We start from the raw sequence: 25,680 nt of genomic DNA on the forward strand, positions 1-25,680 counted from the left end.
TTATATTGATCTTCAAATATTTACCTACTTGATTTATAGAAAATAGAAAAATTTCATCAACTATTCCTCTAATGTTGATTTCTCAACAGCCCTTCAAGTAGAAATAAAGGATTAACTCGGCAAAACCAATCTATTATCATCAAGATTTATCATTTCCAAATCATAACAAACCATTAACTTGTTTAAAGAAAAAATAAAGTATATAGAATAAACTTACTCTCTTGTATCTTTGACTTGCTAAGTTCAATCATTTCTTGCATGAACTCAAGACCATCTTCTGCATATGCTTGTGACAATGACTAGAGTAAAAAAAAAAAATGAAAATTCATCTTAGTTACCTCAGACAACATCTCCTTCCACGACCCAGTATATAAAACACTCTCTAAAACACAACGAAAACATACTTTTAGATGTTAATATTGTAGTAAAGCCCTTTTGTGTTGATTATGAGGCTTTTAAAACTATTGATCTATCTTAATTAGAGATGAGCTATAGCAATCTGGATGTCAGGAACATGATGAGATACAAACTGAGTTATCTTCGTAAATTGGGTGTTTACTCTGTTCTTTGCTATGACTATGACATTCCTGTGCTATAGCACAATTATCAAATGTTAAGTGGGAGACATAAAAGATAGACAAAGTCACTCTCATGATGAATGAATGGCTTTCTGGTCTTGTGCTATGACACTTGCCTATAAAACGGTATGCATAATTAAGTCCTTGGAAAAGACCCTTTACTCACATTCTCTCACAGCACCTCATCGGTGCCATGTCTCATAATACGTGAGTGTTAAGTGTTGCTTTTGACTTGGAACCGCTTGTAAAACGCTTTGTTTTGAGCTAGTTAAGTGGATATTGCACAATATAAAAGCTTGTGTTGAATTCAAAAGGCTAAAAGATCGAGTTCTTACGTCGGATGCAGTATGTAAGAGCTGTATACGGCCATCCTTCATGGTGACAATACGAATTCCCATGTTTGTCAGCATTTCTATGTGCTCTTTGTTACCAGCAACAAATTCAGATGCTTTTAGCCTGGGGCGGTTTCTGTGGAGCAACAGCATAAAGAACCATATCATAAATATTTGTTTTCCAAGTTCTCTAAGTAGACCTGTTTACTTGACATTAAAAAAAAAATGTGTAGTTTTCAGAGGAAAATAATAGTTGTCACTATAATATCATCATACATTACTCAGGGACTCCAGCAAAATTTCTGAGACAAATTTACGACCACGGAAATTAAAACATTTTCTTCTGAAATCAATGGTTTATGCTAAGCATCAACTTTCTATTTTTAAAAAACCTTTTCCAATAACTCCAATATAATTTTTCCACGCGTTTTTATGTCCTTTTGCGTGTGTGTGAGTGTGTGTATGTGTGTGTTATTATGAGACAGAGTGGAGGGAGGGAATAAATATAATAATTAGAAAACCTTTTTCTTTCTAAAATGTCTCTGCGAATGAAATGCCAGAAGCGACTTTATGACCTTGCTGGACACCCTGATTACTATAAGGGAAAATCGAAGAACATGTTGAAGACCTTTAAATATTCCTGTTCAGAAGGTCAATTGAATTAAAAATACATAGTAGTTCCTTGTTGGTGTCAAAACGTTGTGTTTTTTTAACAAGCATGACTGTGTCAACAACTTGCCTCATATTGTGTCAAAGTCATGCTGCAGATAATACAGATCAGATCTCGTCTTTATAGGCAAGACAATGATTACAGAATATGGCCATATATCTTTGTGACTTTCGTTCAAGCAATTTGTTTACATCACTATTCACGACTTGGGTATGAACAAGTACAGAGTACCAAGCAAATAGAGAGCTGGTATGAAAAGGGCGCCTAGAAGGAAATGTGCACATATAGAAATTAAAATTTGACTCTTTGTGGCTAGCAGTTGGAATAAGAGAAAGACTCTGAGATGCACTGAGTATGGTGATATCTTGAAAATGCTCTGCATGAATGCACAGATAACTATATTTTGTAAATAGATCAATTTACTCTCCTCCCTTCCCAACACTAAACATTAGGCAAAGGAGCTTTCTAAAGGGCTTTCCATCCACCCTCAGGCATGAGATTACAGTGAGACAATGTGGACCTACTAGAAGCAGCAAAAAAAAAAAAGGAAGAAAAACCAGCATCAATACAAAATGCAAAATTTCTACCCCCATTTTTAAAGAATTTCACATTTCACAATGTTTTAAAATTGAAAAAGTATTATGTAGATTGGTCACACAATTTCTTAGTTTTTAAAAAATGAAAACTTAAAAACATTTTGGTGGAAAATCCAAATCTGTGGTTAAAAAAAAACATCTTTTTAATCAGAATTTGACCAATTTAAGGCTTTTAAAAAAATGTTTTATAAGAGGCTGTGTCAAAAAGTCATGTTTGTGACATTCTCCATAAAAATACTGCATAACTGTTCTTTGGAGAAAATACAGAAAAAATTCGCTTTCATCAGTTGTTTAAAAAAAACACCTTTTACATCCTTATTTACCTTCTTAAAAACCTGTATAAGTGGCAAGCTTGCTATGGAGAGCAACCTTTAACTTACGTTTTTACTCTGGGATGTACACCATCCACCAGATTGCGAAGCTGCTGCCTAATATCGTGAGCATAGGCATAACTGTCCGGCACTGTGAGCTGGTAGTTGTGGCAGACTCCCTGATTGGAGAATGCATTGTTGTCTTCATCGTCTGACTGGTGGGTTTGCGATGAAGAGTAGACCGAATGGGGAGACATTTCCTCCTCCACTGCCTTAGTCATTTCAGCCACTGACATCATATCAAATTTGTCAAGGTCAGGGGTCACCTGTAATGAATGGAGAAATAAGGTTATGTCAAGAAAAAAAAAAAATCAGTGAGAGAGAGAGAGAGGGAGACAGAGAGAGACAGAGAGAGAGAGAGATTGTGTGTTGATGTGTGTGCGTCTTGCTACAAATTGTTTTTCTTATGGCTTTAAAAGAGAATTGCTGCTCTTAAAAGCCTGAGCATAGGAGCATAATCCTCATCATGCTTTCTCTATAAATAGTTTTACATTATGCATCTGACAATATGCATATTGAGAACACACACACACACACACACCACACACACAAATCCCAACTTCATACAGTAACACATAAGTATATCCTACGGAGTAAGCACAAACCTTGGCAGGGGCTCTCCAAGAGTAATTCCCCACAGAGAGCTTGAGTGGAAGGATATGAGCTTCTGTAGTAAAGACAAAGCTATCTACATCAAGGGTGTTGCTCTCCTTGTCTGAGAACAAGAGGAAGAGGTACTTGAAGGTCTCAGCAAGAACGAAGGAGTCCATTCTGTGAGATGAGATGAGAGATAAAAAACCTTTATAGCTTTCACATTGATTGAATTGGGTTAATGATAAAATCGAGGGTGTTGCAAAATAGTTTTAACAAAAATGTATAACGACTTCGAAAAAAAAACAAAAAAACAAAGTATCAAACACAGAATGTTTTGGGTTCAAAACCCTTCTTCAGCCAAAAACAAAAGCATTAAAATATCAAACCATCACTTAAAATCCAGAGAAGTATTTGTCACGGCTTGTCCGCAAGTAAACAGATCTTGAAATCGCATTTCAAATGACATGTCTGTCTGCATTTAAGAGAGATGTATTAGTGCTTTTATTTTATTTTTTTTTTGTTTTTGGCTGAAGAAGGAAATCAAGGGTATCAAACGCACTGATCCTCCAGGGTTCCTTTTTTCAGATCTTTAATGGCAGCAAATCCACAGTCCACCCGTGCATGGGTCTCTAGATTATTCAGCACCTTCTTGCCCACTTCCAGATAATATGGATCAGATGTTGCCTTTGTAGTTAAGATTAAAAAAAGGGAAATAATTCAATGATGGACAATATCAAAATCTCATAAAGAGCTTTTTGTTGAAAAATCATTTGTTCAGGAAAATGTTATAAAATCTTAAATGCAATTAGAGCAGAGCAAAAAAAAAGGCCCACACCCACCTTTTAAAGTGTGGGTGTCTATTTCAAAACTGGTTTGGATTTTTATATGTCCTGTCAATATCTACCAAACATGCTCTAAGCACTTTACAAGGGGTCCCTAGCCAGCAACAACACTTAAACACGGAGGACAAAACATGACCCCTGTGAGGTGATAGTACAATTTTTTTGACAGAGACAACACTGTTAACGACCAGGTATACATTTTACACCTGAGTATGATGAGAGAATGAGAGTAAAGGGCTATTTCCAAGGCCTCAAATATGCACTGCTCAGAGCAGGACTAAATCCCTGGACTTTCCGATCTGAAGACAATGTCATAACACAAGACCACATAGCCACACAATCATCATCATCATCATCATTATTATTATTATTATTATTATTATTATTATTATTATCATTATTATTATAATTAATATTATTATTATTATCATCATTATTATTATTATTATTATTATTATTATTATTATTATTATTATTATTATTATTATTATTATTATTATTATTATTGTTATCAACATTATTATTATTAATAATATAATTTGAAAAACTCAAACTACCACTAAAACTGTCTTTTGCTATTTTTACTCGAGTACTTACGATTTTTTAAAAATTAATTTCTACAACCACCATCAATTATTGGTTTATTTATAATGATAGATATTTTCTGGAGTTTCTGTACAAATTGATATCCCGACATGTTTTGACGTAAAAGTTATATTGGGTTTACCCCACTTAATTACACATCAGAGACTGGAAAATGCTGAAAAACAGAATACTCAGTACGTTTTTCCAAATCAAATTTGTATTTTAACCCACTCTCCATTTAGCAGAAAGATAAAAAAAATTAAAAGATTTCAAAGGCAAAGGAGACTTCAGTGCAAAATCTGAAAATCGAGAGTTGTATGTAAAAGGTCATTGTAAAGATGTAAACAAAAGCACTTTTCTTGCAACTTTGACTTGGAACAAGTGCAATTTCATTCATCGGAATATAACTATATCACGGTAGAGAAAATGACATGTCAGTCTTTTGTAGAAGCCTAAAACAGCATAGACATTCTTAGACTCACAGGCTCAAACCACACGAAGGAAGCTACCAAGTTTGTGCATTTATGATAATTAGCAGGAAACTTTGCCACACTATAATTAGTACAGTTGGATTTAAGCATTCAGATAATCTAAAAAAAAAATTTTTTCCTTTTCACAAGACTGAAGAAGGTTGGTGGATCAAATGTCCAATACTGGTGAGTTGGAGTTCCTGTCACAGCTGGAGGATTTACAAGTCAGATATAAATACTCACATTTTATTTGTTACAATTTCCCTGACACAAGATGATATTTTTTCTATATATAATAACGACTATGCTTAAATAGGCATCTCTGCTTAATGGACATATTTACCCCTCATGGTATGAGATTGAGCAGAATGATCTGCATTTAAAAGTTATACACAACTCTGAAAAATATTGAGTATATGACTATGTTTTTGACATTTGTTCTAGGTTAATGAGAGATCTTGGGACTAGATTTGCAACAAGTTACAGCCATCGTGCAAAATTGGAACCAAAATCTACTATCAAAATTATCATATAGTTATAGTTTTAAGCGAAGCAAATCAGATTCTTTATTTTAGTATAAATATATTAAGAGTCAAAAGCGTCATTGGTTCAAAAATAAAACAATTTTTTTTTTAATAGCTAAAAAATCAGCTTGGTGTAGTTCTTAACATTGTCTATACTCACTTCATACAAAAAGTAAGTTGATTCAAGGAATTCTGGTCGCAATGGATGTTGGGCCCAGTGTACTCGGAAATCAGTTGTAAATGCCTGCAGGGATTAAAACAAATTAACTATTAATTACTCTATAAAAAATTGATGATAGGGGAGATATTTCCCTTGCAAATAAATAAGAGAGTAACATTTTTGCATGAAAAATATCAGGGTAAAGGGGGGAAGGGGAGGGGGAGGGAGAAAATGTTCTATAATCTAGGTTTGTCAGGTTAAGAGGGCATGGCTATTTTCAGGGTGAGGACTAGTTTTTCTACCTTATTTACGTCTAAGTCATGTTTACAATTCGAAAACAAAAGATGCAGAAAAAAGGTTTCAGTCTAGAATATACAGTGTAGCAGTTCTGTTTCAAATTTTTTTTAAACTCTTGACAAATTTAGGAAATTGGGTAAAAGTCTTGATTTAAAAGAAAACAGAACAATACAACTTGGACTTGAATGAAAATTAAGCCTAGTGCTGTTTGTATATGGAATAACGCGGTATGATTGATTTACTTTATCATTGTAATACTTTTACTGCTCTCTTAGAGAAAATGGTAAGATATGATATTAAGTTATATTAAAATAGATCATTAACACTAAAAGGTGAAAGAATTATTTGATAAACTTAAACACGAATCGAGCGTCTGTTTCTTCTCATTCTTACCTCTGGCAGGAAGTTGTGTCTTTGAACAACTTGATATAGCATCTCATGTGTTTCTACTGCAGATCCTATGTCCCCAAACATCACCTGAGGAAATGAAATGAGAAAACATTATATTTGCGAATGACAACGTTCAATTGTTCAAGATCAATAAGAGTCTCGAATATTTTTCCAATTTACAAAATGTGTAGCACACTGTCTAAATCAAGCAACAAAAATTAATTAACATCCAAAATTACCTAAACTACAATATTTTAATATTCTTTAATCATTAAACCCGCATTCATTCTCCTCAATAATTACCTATAAATATAATTCACATTTCATATAGTGTCGGATAGCATGGCTCAGCAGTACAGTCTTTGCTCGTACCCGAAAGGTACTGAGTTCAAATACCCGCTGCGCTATGTGGCCTTGAGTAAATCACTTCACCCTAGCTCAGGGTGCGGTGCTGCATTGCAGCTGATGCCTGGGTTATTTCAGTCTTCCCTTGGAATAGACCAGAAAGACAAATTTCCTCTATGAAATGATAAAAGGCGATTTTATCTATTTTTATTATTATTTTTTTTTAGACTCAATACTATTTTTTTAGCACCTGATTGCCCCAGATGGTAAGTCTCATATGACTCGCGCCAATTTTTTTATTACCGAATAAGAAAAATCATCCATACCATTAGAGAAAAACTCAATGAGGTTACCTGAAGACCTGGCCAGAAAGCCAGGAGAGCATCCATGAAGTTCCTGGATGTACTGGTTGGTTTGTGCATGTGGACGTCCACCAGTAATGGCCCTTGACGAATGTAACGTTTGACTGCATCATAATGCTGAAACAAGAAAAAACTCACTCAGCTTGGTTTTCAAAATATTCATTACGAGATAAAGACTTTCTGTTTTTGATAGACCAACTACAAAAACAACAAATCAAGATGGAAACATAAGTTTGTTTGTTTTACTTGGTTTGTTTATAGAAAAGGACAAAACAAACCTGGATGGAGACATAAGTTAGTTTATTTTATTTGAATGTTTTCACTAAAAAGAGGCCTAGAGGGATTCAGCCCTTAAATCTCTTGCAAATATTTTTAAAATATTATATTATATTTCACAGTCAGTTTTGCAGCTATTCTGGGTGTGTTTGGGTGTCAAGTTTAGTGGGGAGTATTTTTACTTTTCTTTACTCTTATAAATGTTTTCAGGGACATTTCAAAAATCTTAATTAAAGAGGTTAGTTCTGTCATGCCCTAATCAAATTTGGCCTCAAATCGAGGCAGCATTGAAATGCCATGGATCCCCTGTATTTTATTGCAGCTCAGAAATTAAAACCTCTGCATCCTTTACTGACACAGAAGAGTCCTTGGGCATGGTATGGAACTGACCCCTTCCATTGGCTTGTTATATAAGCACCATACCGTTACAAAACAGATGTTTCCGAAACATAATGGTGATGAGGTTTTTTCAAGTGTTGTTTGCTGTTATACTAATCTGACATAATATAATATCGCTTTAATCAAGGTGGCAGTCACAGCAATCGCTGTTTCTACTCTTTTGATGCTGCCAACCATTGCCCATGAAAATAGGTACAATGGAGATCCAAAATGTGAAAGATTTTGAAAAAATGTGTACAATGCTGCAAAAACGATAATTAACGCTAAATTTGATGATTGGCAATTAAACCATACTAGCAATATTATAATTGATAATTTAAACGAATAAACTTACTACTTATAGACAATATAAATAGTATCCACCTCCAGAATCCACTTATAAATCTGATATGACCCACCCTAATAATACTATATTGAACTTGATAGATGAACGTCCAGGTTAACAAACAGATTGAAGTGTCTAAGTACACTAAAAGAGTGTATGATTGTGGAAAATGCTTAAATAATAAAAATGTAATAATACGTACACTCCTGAGCAAAATGTGTATAATGAGCAAAAGGAAATATTGATAAGAAAGAAATCCAGTCTTGCCAATAAAGGGTTAACATTTTCTTGTTGTTAAGAAGCACTCACCTTGTTAAACCTTGCCAGGTAAGTGTCGTCCCCTAACAAAACATAAGCCTTGAATACATATTCATAATATGAATCGATGCCAGCACCTACTCCACTCTCTGTGAAGAAAACCAATATAAACATAAAAGAAGCATTTTTAAAGCTACTTTCAAATGCAGCATAGAAGAAAAAAACAAAACAATTATAATTCATAAACCATGTTTTATCTCTCCATAGTTGCAAGAAACGTCTGTGAGAATGTTATTGAATATTTAATTAATCATTAAGATTTTGGCCAAACTTGAAATCAAGTGGATCTTGAAGGTCAACTTGGCTGCTAAAAAAAGACAAATATCCAGCAGTCAGTCAGGGATAAGCAAAATCAAGTAAGAAAAGGTCAACTTGTCACAAGCAACAACAAACATTGTCATTTTCTATTACTATTACTGAATATCAGAAACGTTTGCCAGGACTTTAAAATCCCAGTTCCAGAAAGATCCATGAGGGTATATTTATACGAGGGAACTTGAGAGCATGAGTCCTTGAAAGTGGGTGAAAGTGCAAGGTGGATTGTTACTTTTCTTTTTTTGTTTTGCTTTTTTAACCCCTACAGCTCACTTTGCAGTAGCACACTGTAGCTCACAGTCTGAGCCTTTTCTCAAAATATAGACCCAGCGATATTCATCAATCATATGTATTACAGCATCGATTTTATTACTGACTGATTTATCACAGATGAGAGAAGATAGATTGAAATGGATCAGACATGGAAAGAGACGAGAGAGGGAGTACGTGGGGAGGAAAGTATTGGACTTACAAATAGCGGGAAAGAGGAAAAAGGGATGCCCAAAGACTAGATGATGGGATTAGGTAAAGGATGATAGAAAAAAACTGGGCCTAGAGGAAGATGATGCGCTGAACCGAGATACATGGAGATGTGGCATTCACTATGGCCACCCTGCAAACTGCGGAATAAGCTGAAAGAAGAAGAAGAAGACGGATAACATACCTCTCCGTATCCAGTCTCCATTGTGGAGGTTGATGACTGTTCCCATCAGATCGCTTGTCCGATGACGCTGACTCCACAGATAAGTCATGGCTTTATGGGCTTTCTCCTGATGTTAGAAACAAGAGGTGAGATTGTGACATTGCATGTCAGTAATGATGCCAGTGAAAAACTAATGAGGCTAAAGAACTGAGTGAACTTTAATGATTTGTAAGTGTGTGCGCATGTGTGTGTGTCTGTATGTGTGTATGTGTGAAAGAGAGAGAGAGAGAGAGAGAGAGAGAGAGAGAAAGAGAGAGAGAGAGAGAGAGAGAGAGAGAGAGAGAGAGAGAGAGAGAGAGAGAGAGAGAGAGAGAGAGTGTTTTGAGCTAAGTTTGTTTGAAGGGTTTTTACAGCGCTTGCAACACTTTTACTTGTAGGTCATGCAGCGCCAGTTAAAAGGTAGAAATGGAGTAGTAAAAAAATTTATAGATTTAAGTAAGATCAAAAGGTAAGACTGGTTCAAATAGGGCTCACAACTGTTTGAGGTCACCTAAAAGTCGCACAATAAATGTCAAAACAGTTCTTGCTTTTAGCAATACCAAAATTCCTTTTTTCCTGAATGGTACTTCTAGATTAAAGGAAGACATAAGTAGCTCCTGCAGCGTAACATAACATATAGATTGGCATAAAGGAATTCTAAAAAATAAAATTATGCCCTTTCCACCACGACATCATAAGATATCGTCGCCTAGGCATTCCACGAAGGAATATAGATAACTCATCAAAACAAGATGTCTGATGTCAACAGGAATCACCCATGTTGTCCAAGTGAGCAAATTGGGGGTTAATAATCTTGCTCAAGGAAAAAAACAAAAGAGCTTGAAACGGGGCTCGAACCCGGGTCCTTCCAGGTCACAGTGCAATGCCTTAACCACTCGGCCACTTTGCCCCCGTAAAGGAATATGAGATGTACAAAGATAAATATCTGTTGTTTCAAAAAGTTCATAAGCACACACTATGTCGTGACACATTTCGCACAATCTCAGATTGTAAAAACAAAACAAAACACAAACCCAAGTGTTTTCCAAAACCGGTAACAAGTACCAAAAGCCATCGACTACTACCCACCTCATAAACGGCAATACCAGTAAGTCTTGACAAAGCAGCAAACTCCAAAATCATCGTTCCTGCGCAAGAGGTGCACGTATCACGTGTAGAACTGGCCATCTTGGGGGTAATACCATGCTTTAAATTAATCTGCCAAAATAATTTTCAAAAATAAAATAAATGTGGTAATCATAGGCAATAAAAAAAATTCATGGATTATTGACATTATCAAATAGCTTTTTCAAATGTTTTAAACCTATGTGCGGTTATGTGGTCTTGTGGTATGACACTCGCTTTCGGATCGGAAGGTCCTGGGTTCGAGTCTCGCTCGGCGCATAGTTGAGTCCTTGGAAAAGGCTCTTTACTCATATTCTCTCACCATACTCAGGTGTAAAATGAGTACCTGCCTGTTAACAGCGTTGTCTCTGTCCGAAAAAAAATTTGTAATATCGCCTGTCAGGCGTCATGTCCCGTCCTATATGTTAAATATTGCTGTTGGTCAGGGATCCCTTGTAAAATGCTTTGAGCACGTTTAGTAGATATTGCGCTATATAAAAGCTCCAAAAAAAACCCCTGCAAATATTGCCATACATGTGATCATCTGCCTAAATATCATGTAGGATGAGACAAGACACCAATTCGGCAATATTACCAAAAAAATTTTATGACAGAGACAACACTGTTAACGGCTAGGTACTCAATTTACCCCTGAATACAATGAGAAAATGTGAGTAAAGAGCCTTTTCCAATCAGAGTGGGACTCGAATGCAGGATCTACAAATCCAAAAGGTGAGTGCCCTGCCACTAGAACACATAATAATAAGCTTTCAATGGTAAAACTGATGTACGAGGGTGAGTCAAAAAGTAATGGGACTCTGTTTATTACTTTAAAACAAATTGATTCAATACTATGCATCATACCTCAACTTAAAGCTTGGCATTAGCCGAGTAGAATGCTACTTCTCAACATAGTCTCTACCTCTCGATAGCTACCGTCCACCTTTTTGTGAGGCCATGTATTCTGTCCTTGTAAAACTGAGTTGACTGAACTTTCAACCAATTTTTCACTACTGTCTTGGCTTCTTCATCATCTTCAAAGCGATGTCCCCTTATTGCCTCCTTCAGTGAACCAAAAAGATGGAAGCCTGAAAGTGTCAAATCTGGTGAATACGGAGGATGAGACATCATTGTCCATCAATTACCTCTCTTTTCCTGACATGTGTGAAAGGACATTTTATGAAGAAACTACTTGTTCAATCTCCAAATCCGGTCTAACTCGACAAACTCTTTCTTTCAGTCCCTTGATTGTCTATTTGTACTGCTATCTCATCAAGAAAAGTTCTGTCAGATCTGATCAATGCTTCTGTCTACATTTGATTCACTGAGTTGACACTGCTTGGACAGCAACCATCACCAAGATTTGTCAGATAAAGACACGATTGAGGGGCTTTCCGGTTAGCTGTTGGATTCCATCTCATTTTCTTCTAAATGTTGAGATACACATTTAACCCAACTAAAAACACTGCCTCTACAAAATGCCTTAGTTTTAGAAACTTTCCCAAGATCTTTAAAAATGTTACTCGAGGTTTCTTCTTCAAAAACGAAATTCATTCTCAGCTTCCTGTCACTGATGGACATTCGGGCAGCCATTTTTAACTGCCATAACTTTGTCAATATTTGAAAGAATTAAAAAGTTCAACTTTTGGTTTAAGGAGATCATGTGTAAGTTCAATTGAGCCAAATATGAAATCACATGAAAAATAAATAAACTCAGTAGGACATTTGTCCCATTACTTTTTGACTCACCCTGGAAGTTCCTTTAACTGACAAAAAAAAACAAAAAAAACAATGGTGATAACTTTGAGAGTGATGACAATGACACATACCCTTGGATATGGAATACCGGTGGACGTGTTGAATGCAGGCAAAAGTCTGTCCCCCACTTCCTTGGCCTGTGTCAGCAACTCATTACTGTACCAAGCCATCCCAATGCCCCGCTGTTTTAACATGACAGCAGCCACATGACCTCCTAACAAACCACTGAAAGATTTTAGAGGAAATAAAAAAAATAATAAAAAGATATATCCATCTTTTTTTTAATTATTATTATTATAACGAAGTTTACAAACTAATATTTCATTTAAAATCTATTTAATGCTGAATATTTTCAAAATGTTTTAATGATAATAATAATAATAATAATAATAATGTTTTGTTTTTAAGGGTTTTTACAGCGCTTGCAAAACATTTAGGTCATATCAGCGCCAGTAAAAAAGAAGAAAATGGGAGAGTAAAAAGTTCTAGAACTACAATTAAAACACCCAAGAAAAAGGAAGACAAAGGGGAATTAGTTCAAATAGGGAACAGATCTAGATGTCATGAGCGCATTGCCGTTTGTACTACTGGACCACTATAATTTTAAAAAGGGTCCTTTAGAGGCCATAGATATAAGGTTATCCAAACTTCTATAGTTAGAATCACTTGATCATCTGTGCAAGGACACAGGTTTGTTGCAATATAATTTATGCCAGACCCAAACTGGAACCAGCTATTCATTCACTTTTTCTAACTCTTCCGACCCAACAGTAATTAGCTGGCTGAATCCAAATTCTGGCAGAGAAATATTTGCAATAGACTAATGTCCAATCCAAAGGGTAGCTAGTGATTGTTACTCTCCAGATTGTTAGGGGACAAAAATACAATTCACAATTATTGTATAATCAGACAAAATTCAATGCATCAAATATATCACTGGTCCCCCTGATTAAAGCAACAACTCACCCTAAAATGCGAATGTTGGTTTCAAATACAGACACAACAACGTCTGCATCAAATTTGGCATCACGAATTACTAGTCGCACAGCTCTGTCAAACTCTGCCAATTTTCCCAATACCTGAAGAATGAAATTCATAAATTAAATGAGGTGAAATTGATATATAAATCAATTGGTGTTACTTGATATGCATTATTCTATCACCAAAGAAAGAGCACCATACTATTATAACAGTCGCTACCCAAAAGTGTAAACAAGGGTATATGGTTGTTAAGTCACACAAAACGGATGAAATAAGAACTTACACAACAATATATTGTCTATTAATGGCTTAATTTTGCTGTCCTTGTCACCTATTCTTTAAACAACGTTGCTTGCAGCAGCTCTGAGTGATGTCAAAAGGAGAAATGAATATCCAAGGGAAATGAAAAGAGTAATTAAGATAGACATCTAGGACTAATATATTTCATCTTACCTTTTTTCCTTTGAATAAAATTCTTCTTCAAAATAAGTAAAACCAAATGTTTACAAAGTGTTTTACAAATATACAAAAAGTAATCATAGCATTGTATGATGCTACCTCGGAATTTCATTAGGAAATATCAAAAATATCCTCAACAAACAAATCGAATGAAATCAGAAAACGTTGTGAGCAAATTGAGGTTTACTAATAATATTTATAATAATAATATACAGAATAATAACATTTAAGTGGAATTCCTACTTACAGCCAGAGTGTCCAAAGTGTCAATTAGGGTGAGGGTAAAACTATAGAGAAAATAAAAATGATACATCAATTTAGAATAACCTATAAAGTTTGAGATTACAATTCTGCGATACTGAACTTGTGTTTTGAGAGTTTTCTAAATTCTTTCTTCTTCCATTAAGGCCAAAGCTTCAGACTGAAGATCTATGGCTGTCTTATCAGTGACACAGGTTTTAGAGGGAAGCAGGGAGTGATTTTTTGAAGTCATCAATCGAAAGGGCTTGTTTATAGTCTACTCTAGAAGTTTCAGACATGGGGCAATCCTAAAATTTTTTTTTTTTTAATTATATAAAAGATGTAATTTTTGTTTTAAATTTTGTCAAGTACTCATGATAAAATGATATCAAAGATACAAAATAAAAAACAATTGGGTCACACTTGCCCATTGACTCATTTTAGTCACACAACACACAAGTCCAAAACACTCTCGACTTTCACTTTTCATCTCAAAATAGCCTATCTTTAAAATCAGAAAATTATTTGACAGATGAATAAAGCAACTTATCATGTCTCTGAAATCCGGAGACTTCAATTTCCCAGACATTTGTCTAGATTATATAGTACATTTAAATAAGGGGGGAAAAAGACCTCTGACTCTATATCACCTTCCTAGATTGTGTTGAAAAATGACGGCATTTTGACTCATGGTTCACAGCCATTGTGATTCTATTTTGTCTAATTCTGGATTCACAGTAAATTGAACAGATTATCCCTCCAATGCTAGAATTAGATTCTAACAGTAAGGGCTATGTGGTCTTGTGGTATGACACTCGCTTTCGGACCGGAAGGTCCTGGGTTTGAGCCTCACTCAGCCCATAGTTGAGCCCTTGGAAAAGGCTCTTTACTCACTTTCTCTCACCGTACTCAGGTGTAAAATGAGTACCTTGCCATTAACAGCGATGTCTGTCCGAAAAAATTGTAATATCGCCTAACAGGCGTCATGTCCCGTCCTACATGTTAAGTGTTGCTGTTAGCCCTTGTAAAGCGCTATGAGCACGTTTAGTGGATATTTCGCTATATAAATGCTCTAGTTTTCCAAGGGCATTTCCAATCTCAGGTTTAAGTCCCTAAACTCATCTGAGAAAGTGCAGGGTAGGTCCAGCATGCTGGCTGCCAATCAGTGCATCATGAGAGGTGGCTAATGCAAGATCAGATATTGACCCCCAAGTAGATTTGAATCTTATCTGTACATTTACCAACCAAACGAATAAACGAATAAATGAATAACAAACAAATAAACGAATAACCATTACAAAATTATCAGTGAATAATTCAATAATCACCGGTAATGGGGGTCGGTTTGGAAGGGAGGGGGGGGGGGAGATGGATTGACAGTTTAGAAAACAAAAGTCTAATTAAAGAGCCAACTTGAAATTCGTCAAAGTAATACACATCCATAAAGATGCAATTGCATAAATGGTCTTATTAAATTCTTTTTTAAATCTAATTTTCATTTTTCAAAATAATGCTATAACTAGTGCAGTCGGAAGCATCAAGATAACCCTTTGATGATAACACCACCCCGACTTCATTTCACCACGCGATTACATCAGTTGTCACCAGCACTGTCTCGGTCTATATCATCATTCATCACACTATGCAATGCTACACAGAGACGTTTATTGTCTCCAACTCATTTCAGATTTATTACTGTTAGTTGAACGACTTGGTGAATCAGTGCTTCAATGATTCACTCATGATGATTATTCATTGAACAGGTGTGTAACAAATAAAAAAAATTATTTGTTGAACAGGTCTGTTTTATCCATTAAGCACCTGTCCATGTTTTATCTGTGGATAAATGGTTATGAGTGGATTATTCTTACAGCTGTACTCCAAAGCTACAGAATTTTTAGCATAATTCAAATCATTTGTAATTTTGATCTGTCAAGTTCTGGAAAAACAGATTTTTAAAAAGGTAAATAAAATATTAAAAATAACAGATTCTTACTTCCCCAATGTGTCATCAATATCACCCCTTGAGGGTTCAGTGCCTCGGTAACGTCCCTTACACGACAATGGCATCAACTCATCTGCTGGATATGCGTGTTTCTAAAAAGAATTGATTGAAATCAACAAAACAAACATTGCAATAAATTTATATACATATGGGCATAACTTCTGAACCAAAAAATAGTTTTTATATCTGTCAACACAGAAAATTTAATTATTTTCTGGTTATAATATTTCAGCATTAAAAAAAAAGAACAAAATATCAAGGTATTGTTTTTAAGATGGCGACTCCAATCATAGATTGATTAAAGCTGTAGGTCAGAGCTGTTGGGCACTTTTGTTTACTATAGGAAGAATGTCCTCTGAAATTCATTATGAAATAACCAAATCCTTATGGTGAGAATGTAATGTCTAAGTCTCAGGTTTATCAGTAGTGTTCTTGGTTATAAGACTGTCATACAAGCTTAGAAAACAGTCCCAAATCTGGTCGTCAAAAATGTCAAAAAATGATGATTATGCTTTGAAGTTGACGAGATCATGAATGTGATAGGAGAGTGAAGATTCAGTTCGGTGCTTTGAAACTTGAAATACTACAAAGCACTATTCATCATGAATATCGGGGTATCAAAAAGTTTGTGACAAGCTTCAAACAGTAGAAGTTTCCTGAAACCTTCTGGGTATGGTGTCAACAAGAGGGCACAGCCAAGACACACCTCATTGAAGGGCCTGATGGGTACTTTCATGCATAAGATAATCTTCTAAAACATTTGATTATCTCAGTCAAAACCTGGCACCATCTTACTTTCACCAGTTTGGGCTCACAACAGTGATTTAAATTAAATACTATCTTTTAAATGTACACACACAAGTTCGGACTAAAGGCCAGAGGTATGGCCTATCTCAATTTATCAAATTAATATATAAAGTGTTGCTATTGGTTCTTGGTTGTATATTTTTACATTTTTGTGCATTTGCATATATTATATGTAAACATTGTCGCCATAGATTCTCAACTTTGTGTTTATACATTTTCATGCATGCCACGTCTGTCAACGAATTTCCATTTTTTTGGATGAATAAAGTGATATTATTATTATACTTAAAGTACCATTAAAGAAGAAGGGAAGAATACTGATCGATACCATCAGAAAAAGGCAGTTACGCTTTCTGGGACATGTGTGGAGAAGAGACGGAATAGAAAAGTTGGTAACATCTGGGATGATCGAAGGAAAGAGAGCTAGAGGAAGACAAAGAATGACTTATTTAAATAACCTAAGAATGGCCAAATGTGACTTAAAAAGCAACACAGATTTCATGTGCACCGCAGAGGATCGTGATTCGTGGAGACAACTGACCGGCAACGTGCTCAAGAGCACAAGCCACGATGGATGATGATGAAATGCCTCCCCTAGGAACCAATGTTTTGGATTTATCGAGATCCATCCAATCACTGACTAGAATGAACATTGTTTGACTTGTACACTCAACTATCAATGCAATTAATTGATAAGGAGATTTCCATAGAATCTGTCATCTGATGTCAGGCTACATTTCTACAATCTGTATTTATTCAATGTATTAACTCAACACAATCTTCATCGTCTCTTTTTATATACAATCAATAAAATTCAATACTCTGTTACAGTCAAAATGTTCAAAACATTAAACAGTGCTAATGGTGACAAAAAGTGAAAAAGAAGGATAATTTTGAATGATTGCTTTTATTCAGCTACATTTATCCTGTATTAACCCAGAACTTGAGAAACAATTGAGACGATTAACGATCCCTATCATTGATAATTTAGCTAACTTCTGGAGAGTGGGAAAATGTACCTGTTTCTTCCACAACACATCAAGTCTCTCATTGTCAGTGCATTAAATTGGGGGAGAGAAAAATAAAGTGAGTAGATGTGACACATCTACTCACTTTATTTTTCTCTCAATTTTACTCGCTCATATAGGCACCTCTAGATTAAATTGGGGAAAATGTAATTTTTTTAAAAGGAGGAAATTGCTCCCCTGACTAAAAAAAATAGCGGATTTCTGTAGACTCGATGTAAATTATCAGCACTGATTAATCATATTATAATTTCAGCAAGCTCAATATTTAATTGCACTAAAAATATATCGCACGGCAACTAAGCCTGATAACTTAGTATACCTACAGCAGAGTTGCTTGCACGCGCCTCTTCAGGTCACGTCACGGTCAATGATTATCAGAGCAGCCAAAATTTTACCTGGATAACAACTTATTTCTGTTGTATGATGATTGCATTTTTGTCATCAAAAACCATGCAATAATTATATATATGAGACGAATTTTACATATTTATCATCGAAAATATATTTACAATAAGATTGACTAGGCACACAACAATTTTCATACTTCTAGAGGCAAGATAACATCATATTTTCACTTCTTTAAAATGGGATATATTGTAAATTGTACTAATTATAAATTGTTTGACAAAAAAAATTCATAGTCCAGTTAATTCACCTAACATTCACTTGAATTTTGATATGACTGTAGACAGATAGATAAAGTATATAGTCAACCAACCCTTTTTCAGCCTGCAAGCCAAATAAAACAATCACAGCTGTCCATGCCAGTATCACTTTTTCCAAGCTAGCTGTCCTAGTCTTATAACATGAAGAAATACTTGACAGTTTTGGTGGTTTGCTCTAAGATAACCTTATAATAGTTGTGTATATGGATATATGGTAGTATATTATTAATATTGTGTGTTTATGTTGTCTGTGCATTGAGTAAGTTTGACAGTTGTCATAGATGTTTATCAAGAATACTTGAGTTGGTGAGAGAAAAACCAGATATGTGGTCTTGATAAATTCAGTACTGGACAGAAGAATGACAGATAGAATCTAGGAATTTTGTGTAAGTGTCCAAATCTACAATTGATATAAATTGTTCTGTTTATTAACAATGGCATAGCAACATCAGATTTCTGTGTGAGGAGGAAATGGTTATGGAAGGATTTCTTTACTTAGATTGCAAAACTTTGGCTCTGGATCTGTTTGTAATAAAGACGTTACCATGATGCAAGCAAGTTTCCTACTCTCTGACCTTAAACATGATGACCGTTTTTCTATCTTTGCAATAGTGGAATGCAACTCCCCCCCCCCCCCCCCTGCTCCCCATGAAAGCCTATTCCAAAACTATGCCTATCAATCCATGGAATGCAATATGACTCTAGTATGTGGTGTTTGGGGGTGAATGTGTACGGGATATTTGTCTGTAACTGTGCATGTATGCCACCACCGCCCCCTCCGCCTCTTTAATATCATCAGAAGTCATGGGTTTTCCGTGTGCCAGAGCACAATCTGCACAGCTTATTAAGTTTATCATTATGGTCTATTTCTGAATGTTCCATCATCCTAAAATATGTGGTCCTTTAAAAAAAAGCAAATTAAATAAGTAAATAAATAAACATAAACAACAAAATAATCACAACACAATGACAAAGTAAACAAACCCCCCCCCCCCCCCCCAAAAAAACAAAACAGAATGTGAATAAATAATTATAATCCTAAAATATATTGCTAAGAGAGACGTATTGATTATATTATGAAAGAAGAAAAATTTTTTTTTAGGGAAATGTGATTATTAGTCATTTCAAATTTATGTGTAAATTAGAGAGGAAACTTTCATCTTTCTAAAGAGAATGATTAAATTGCATTTCAAAGTGCACAATTTAATTTAAACGCAATGACGTAAGTCACGTAAAAAATTCACTCAAGAAATACTCTTCTGAATCTGACAGATCACAGCATCCTAGTCATTTAACTGAGAGAAATGAAAAAGATATCAAGAAATAGCTTAAACATTATTCTGTATACTGATGGGAAATTAAATATTGTTCATTCGTTCAAATTTGAATTATAACTGATTTTGAAACCTGGTATAAGAGGAACACAGACTAGAACAGGGAGAGTAACCTCCCTTGACCATCTGTATGGACCATGTGCACGGTAAGGTTAATTGACCTTGAACAGATGGAATGCTGGATGGTGGATGCACGGTGCTGGCGTGGTCATATCAAAGGAAATCTAAGTGTTATGGAGTAAAGAGGAGGACTAGTTGCCGTGATCGATACATTTTAAATATGATTCATTTATGAATAAGACATAAATAATTTTAATGAACTTGATTATTTTTTTAAAGAGATCAATTTCAGTTTAAAAGGCAACTCACCATATATGAATTATAAGCATGATCAAACATTTCCACTGCTTTGTCCCTGTCAAAACAAGATGGCAAATTGTTGAATATATAAAAATACTGTCCAAAGATGTAAAATTCAAGATACGAACATCATTTATATACGACAACTCACCTCAGTCTGGCTAAAATCGATTGGAAAACTCAATTTTATAACATGATCAGAGTTACAAAATTCCTTCAACTTTAGCAATCCAGTAGCATAAATAAAGCAAATGTATCTCCAAATCTAAACTGCTTTTTAAAGACAGGAAATAAGTTTTGATGTTTCTAGGGTTTTTTTGTCGATAGTAATGTTTGGGGGTTATGAATGTCAAAAATAGTTGAACCACTCATTCTAATATAAAACGGTTAAGATGCACCAGAATAGTTGAGTGTTTGATTTAATCCAAATACATTCACCAATCGTGTATCATTCAAAATTTTGGAGAAGCTTCAGTAACCAAGTTGGTACAGCCAGGGATCATAGTCAATCTCAAGAGCAGTCAAGATTTTTTTTCTGACCTTCCTATCTACCCAACACTGATTGGGAAAATCTGTTAAATTTGGCAGAAAGTATTTTCTAACAGACTAGCATCCTATCCAAAGGCAAAGGGTAGCAAGCAGCTGCTATTGTCCGTTAAATACGATAGAAACCGAGATAAGCTCCATAGGGCTCTAAAGACCTATAATATTTTGGAGAGATTTTTCCAATTCACTTAATTTGAGAAATGAACCCCTATTAGAGACGTTTACAACTTTAGAACTTTGTTGTTTGTTTTTTTTTTGTCATTTACTGCTTTGGTCTCTGCCGCTGTATTTTGGTGTCATAGTAACCCCCTCCCCCCCTCCCTTAATCCTCTTGCGGTGAAATTATTTTGAATTTAGAGATGATTACACCACATGTCAAAATAAAAATAAAGATCTTAAAATGATCAGATATTGCAATTATGTTAACCTTTGTGAAATATCTAGCAATATTATAACCGTGCTATGAATCATGAAACCACTGAAGTCCTGTCTCTAGGTAAACAAAGCAAGACTATGGTAGCCATTTTGATGACTCAAATCCAGTGGCTACAGTAAGGTGAAACCCGTTTTTTGGAACTTCATTTTTGGCCCTTTACTTTTTTGGAAACCATGGCGTTATTTTTTTAACTGGGTGGCTAATTTTAATATAATTTTAAAGGACACAAAACAAGTTTTCTAATAATGTGTTCATTCTTAATTCCTGACTGTATTTCTCAGAAAGCAAATGAATTAAAAATTTAACAATTTTCAAATTATAACAACTTTTTAAAATTATGGATACATTTTAATTATACTTGATACAAGAATATATCTGTGCCAAATTTCATTAAAATTGATACGTTGCAAATCATTTTATTTTACCTGCCGTCAACCCTACCTTTCAGAACAAAAACCCCATATTTTTTTCAACTTTCATTTTTTTTCTATATTTGTCATGCATGAAATTGATTAATTTGAAAATAAAACTTATTTTCTGACCTTTAAAATCATACTCAACACTTGCCATTTACTCTTTAATTGAAACAAAATTACTGAAAACAATAAGTGGGCTAATTCAACTAAAAACCGAAACTTTCCCGATCGCTGCGAGATGCTGGTTTTGAGGCAGCAGTGAGATCACGGATACTCAATAACATTGACTAAAATTTTTCAACAGAAAAATGTCAATTACTCGGAAACCGCTTGTCGTAGAGAAACAAATAAGGCATCAAATTAAATGTTATTTCATGTCCCATCCATCTGACTGGGTCAAATTACATGTTTTGGGTTTGATAAATTTCATCAAAGTGCCTAACAATGTACCAATGAGGAAGTTTAACAAAATTCTAAATGTAACTCTTGCACTTCAACCAATGTCATATGAAAGAGCAAGCAACACTGATTATAAAACAGTTTGAATTTTGTTTCTATCTTGATTAGAAAAGTAATTATAACAGTTCAAAGTCTGAAATTTCAGACTGATTTTTACCCCAAAATTACCATTAGAAGGTTGTAATCAAAATCAAATGCCGTTAATTTTTAAAAAGGCTATAACGGTAAATATGACGATTCTTATTAACAGATTATTTATCAAAATGTTACACCCCCCCCCCCCCCCCCCCCCCCCACAAAAGTAAACGGATTTTTATGAATTACAGGAGAAAATTGAAGAACACTGAAGAACAAAAATGAAAATGAAAATTAAAATAACTTTTGGTCGGCTGATAAAATACAATCTCTCTCTCTTGGTGAGAGGTGGGGGGGGGGGGGTGGGGGGATGATATTATTACAAGGCCTAAAAAGGCCCCAACAACAACAAAAACAATTTTTTTTTTTAAAGAAAGAAAAAAACCCAACAAAATCTGGCCTCCTCAACATAATAATAGTACAAGAAACAGTTCCATGGCGTCAGAAGACCAAAATCGTGGTCTTTCTAGCAAAAATCTAAAAACATTGTTAAAAAATAAAACTAAGTTAAATTTTGTGTGGGAGACCGGCCGATAACTTGCAATCTTTTCTCTGATTTTTTGTCTTTCGCATGGGGTGGGGAGGGGGGAAGGTGTGATTATTACCTAAAAAAGAACTAGGATATAATGAAAATTCGTTATCCCCAGACACATATTTGAAACTCCGCTCTTTTACACAATTATCCACATTCCAGAATATGGAATGTTTCTGAATGCACATAGAAATAAGGAAAGTTATAAAATATCTATAAAGACATAAAATTAACCAACATTAAATCAGTTGTTACTACATATACACAATATGCGTTGACTTCGAAGTGGGTGTCATGGCCAAATGGTTTAGTTGTCTGGAAGATTTACCAGAATCGACGTTGTGGGTTCTAATCCTGGTTCCGCCACTTTTTTTTATTTTAAATTTAATTCCATCTTCTTTTTACAGAATGTTGCAAGGGATAAATGTCCCATACACCCCCCCCCCCCCCCCACCTCTTTTAAAAAAAATTTTTGTGCGAGTCTATTCTTTTCTCTTTTTTGTTTGGCCTTTTGTTCCGTTTCTGAACATGAATTTCTTAAAATTGTTTTTATTTTTTTTTAAATATTGTTTGGGTTTTTTCTCCTCTATCTGACCATTTGGTTGCTCTCTGAATATTTCTGTCTGTTTGCTTTTTAATTATTTATTCTTTTTAGACACTTTTTGAGATCGGAGTGGGGACGAATATGACAATTTGCTAGAAACTAGAAAGGAACCAAGAGAGAGAGACAGAGCGAGAGAGAGAGAGAGAGAGAGAGAGAGAGAGAGAGAGAGAGAGAGAGAGAGTTTTTAAAAAATAAAGAGTTGGGGGGAGGATGGATGGGACATTTATCATTATCCCTTGCAACGTTCTGTAAAAAGAAGACGGAATTAAAAAAAAAAAAAAAAAAAAAAAGTGGCGGAACCAGGACATGAACCCGCAACGTCTATTCTGGTAAAACTTCCAGGGCAGACGACTAAACCATTCGGCCATGACACCCACTTCGAAGTCGACGCATATTGTGTATAATGTAGTAACAACTGATTTAATGTTGGTAAATTTTATGTTTTTAATTTTTATAGTTATAGATATTTTATTAACTTTCCTTATTTCTATGTGCATTTGGAAACATTCAATATTCTGGGATGTGGATAATTGTTTAAAAGAGCGGAGTTTCAAATATGTGTCTGGGGATAACGAAATTTTGGGAGGCCTCCCAATTTGACTCCCACTCCCACTGTACTGTCACCTGCTCACTAAACTAAACCTGCCTAAATATGGCAACAATTTTCGCAAATTTAAAGTGGAAAGTAAACGGTAGAGCATGATAAGTGCTTGAATTATTCAATTCCTATCATGATAGGACACAGTCCTAAACTTACCTCAATTGTCTCTTCTCGTCATGAGACATCGGTCTCGGTTTTGAAGAGTTGATGACAACAAACACAGCAGTTAAAGTGACTAAATAAACAGCGAATTTCCCCCCTTGACATCCCATTTTGCCTAAATAAAGATATTCCAATATCTCTCTTTAAACGAATCATTAGGGTTAATGCTTTCCTTTCTTTACAATACACTTAAAATGTGTATTAGAACAAACATTATAAAAGAATCTTTGATATTTATTTACTCCTCTCAAGAGTGAAACTGTCTTGTTGTCAAATGTCAACAACTCGTGAGACACGAGATCGAACGAGATAGGATATGCCAACTTCCTTCAACTTTTGAGCAGTATAATATCTCGGAATGGCGATGCATCGCATTATTATTATTATTATTATTATTATTATTATTATTATTATTATTATTATTATTATTATTATTATTATTATTATTATTATTATTATTATTATTATTATTATTATTATTATTATTATTATTATTATTATTATTATTATTATTATTATTATTATTAATTATTATTATTATTATTATTATTATTATTATTATTATTATTATTATTATTATTATTATTATTATTATTATTATTATTATTATTATTATTATTATTATTATTATTATTATTATTATTATTATTATTATTATTATTATTATTATTATTATTATTATATTATTATTATTATTATTATTATTATTATTATTATTATTATTTTTATTATTATTATATAGACTTTCCACATAGAGGGAGTGGAACAATCATGCAAATAAAGCCGTTGAAGATCCGAGAGAAGAACTGCCCTACGGAACTGAGCTCCCCAGGAATGAATGGGTAACACTGAACAGAGCACGGGCAAACAATGGGAGAACAGCTTGAAGCATGAAAAGGGGATTAAATTATTTTTTTATTTTATTTTTTTGTAAGAATGGAAAAGAAGATAAAATCACATCGTTCTGACCATTCCTGTCTCGAAATGCCATTTTCTAATGGAAGGGAAATAACTGATATATTTTATTTAAGGATCGTTTATTTAATCAAGCAGTTATCTCCCATCTCGTCAATCAATGAGACTAGAGAGACACATTCACAACGAATTCATCAAATGAATACAGTTTTGACATAGAATTAAAAATAAAAAAGAAAGAAAAAAAGAGGAACGAAAAAAATGAATGATTAATTGAATGAATAAGTAAATAAATTAATGAATAAATACGTTATTACACATTTTTTTTTAAAAAGATGCTTAGTGCAATTCATGTTACAATAGCCTACAGGTCAGTGTTACCAAGTTGAAATATACACATCAAGATCCGAACGTTGCACAAATATTCCGACTAACTAAAAAGTCGTTTTTAAAGCTTTGTATTGGTATGAAATTGAAAAAATATACATATATTGGTATTTCATCCCTCATATAATTTCTGAATTGATAATAGAACAACAGCTAAGTGGGTTTTTTGGGGGGTTTTTTTGTTTTGTTTTTTTATTTTTTGGTTTTTTTTTGGGGGGGGGGGGGGGGGGTTGTTAATATTTTTTAAAATATTTTTTTGGTTGCTTTGGTTTTTAATCATTTTTTTTTAATTTG

The 25,680-nt window shown here is 34.3% G+C and overlaps 1 protein-coding gene across 1 annotated transcript in view; it reads right to left on the bottom strand.

Annotated features, from left to right (window-relative positions):
• Positions 1 to 24,380, bottom strand: part of LOC144980027 (ER degradation-enhancing alpha-mannosidase-like protein 3) — a 36,669-nt gene extending 12,289 nt beyond the window's left edge. Inside the window, exons 1-17 of the mRNA XM_078927483.1 lie at positions 24,079 to 24,380; positions 20,203 to 20,248; positions 15,991 to 16,091; positions 14,002 to 14,041; positions 13,281 to 13,393; positions 12,386 to 12,539; positions 10,521 to 10,649; positions 9,414 to 9,519; positions 8,426 to 8,523; positions 7,108 to 7,233; positions 6,413 to 6,496; positions 5,723 to 5,806; positions 3,701 to 3,825; positions 3,153 to 3,318; positions 2,557 to 2,813; positions 914 to 1,046; positions 218 to 299 (exon numbers count right to left, since the gene is read on the bottom strand). Of these exons, the coding sequence (XP_078783609.1) occupies positions 218 to 299; positions 914 to 1,046; positions 2,557 to 2,813; positions 3,153 to 3,318; positions 3,701 to 3,825; positions 5,723 to 5,806; positions 6,413 to 6,496; positions 7,108 to 7,233; positions 8,426 to 8,523; positions 9,414 to 9,519; positions 10,521 to 10,649; positions 12,386 to 12,539; positions 13,281 to 13,393; positions 14,002 to 14,041; positions 15,991 to 16,091; positions 20,203 to 20,248; positions 24,079 to 24,194 (1,960 nt within the window). The 5' untranslated portion in view covers positions 24,195 to 24,380. The remainder of the gene's footprint in view (positions 1 to 217; positions 300 to 913; positions 1,047 to 2,556; positions 2,814 to 3,152; positions 3,319 to 3,700; positions 3,826 to 5,722; positions 5,807 to 6,412; positions 6,497 to 7,107; positions 7,234 to 8,425; positions 8,524 to 9,413; positions 9,520 to 10,520; positions 10,650 to 12,385; positions 12,540 to 13,280; positions 13,394 to 14,001; positions 14,042 to 15,990; positions 16,092 to 20,202; positions 20,249 to 24,078) is intronic.
• Positions 24,381 to 25,680: the final 1,300 nt, after the last annotated feature.

Source organism: Berghia stephanieae, chromosome 9, assembly GCF_034508935.2.
Source record: "Berghia stephanieae isolate SIO BIC M18660-M18661 chromosome 9, UCSD_Bste_1.3, whole genome shotgun sequence".
In the NCBI taxonomy this organism is placed as follows: domain Eukaryota; kingdom Metazoa; phylum Mollusca; class Gastropoda; order Nudibranchia; family Aeolidiidae; genus Berghia; species Berghia stephanieae.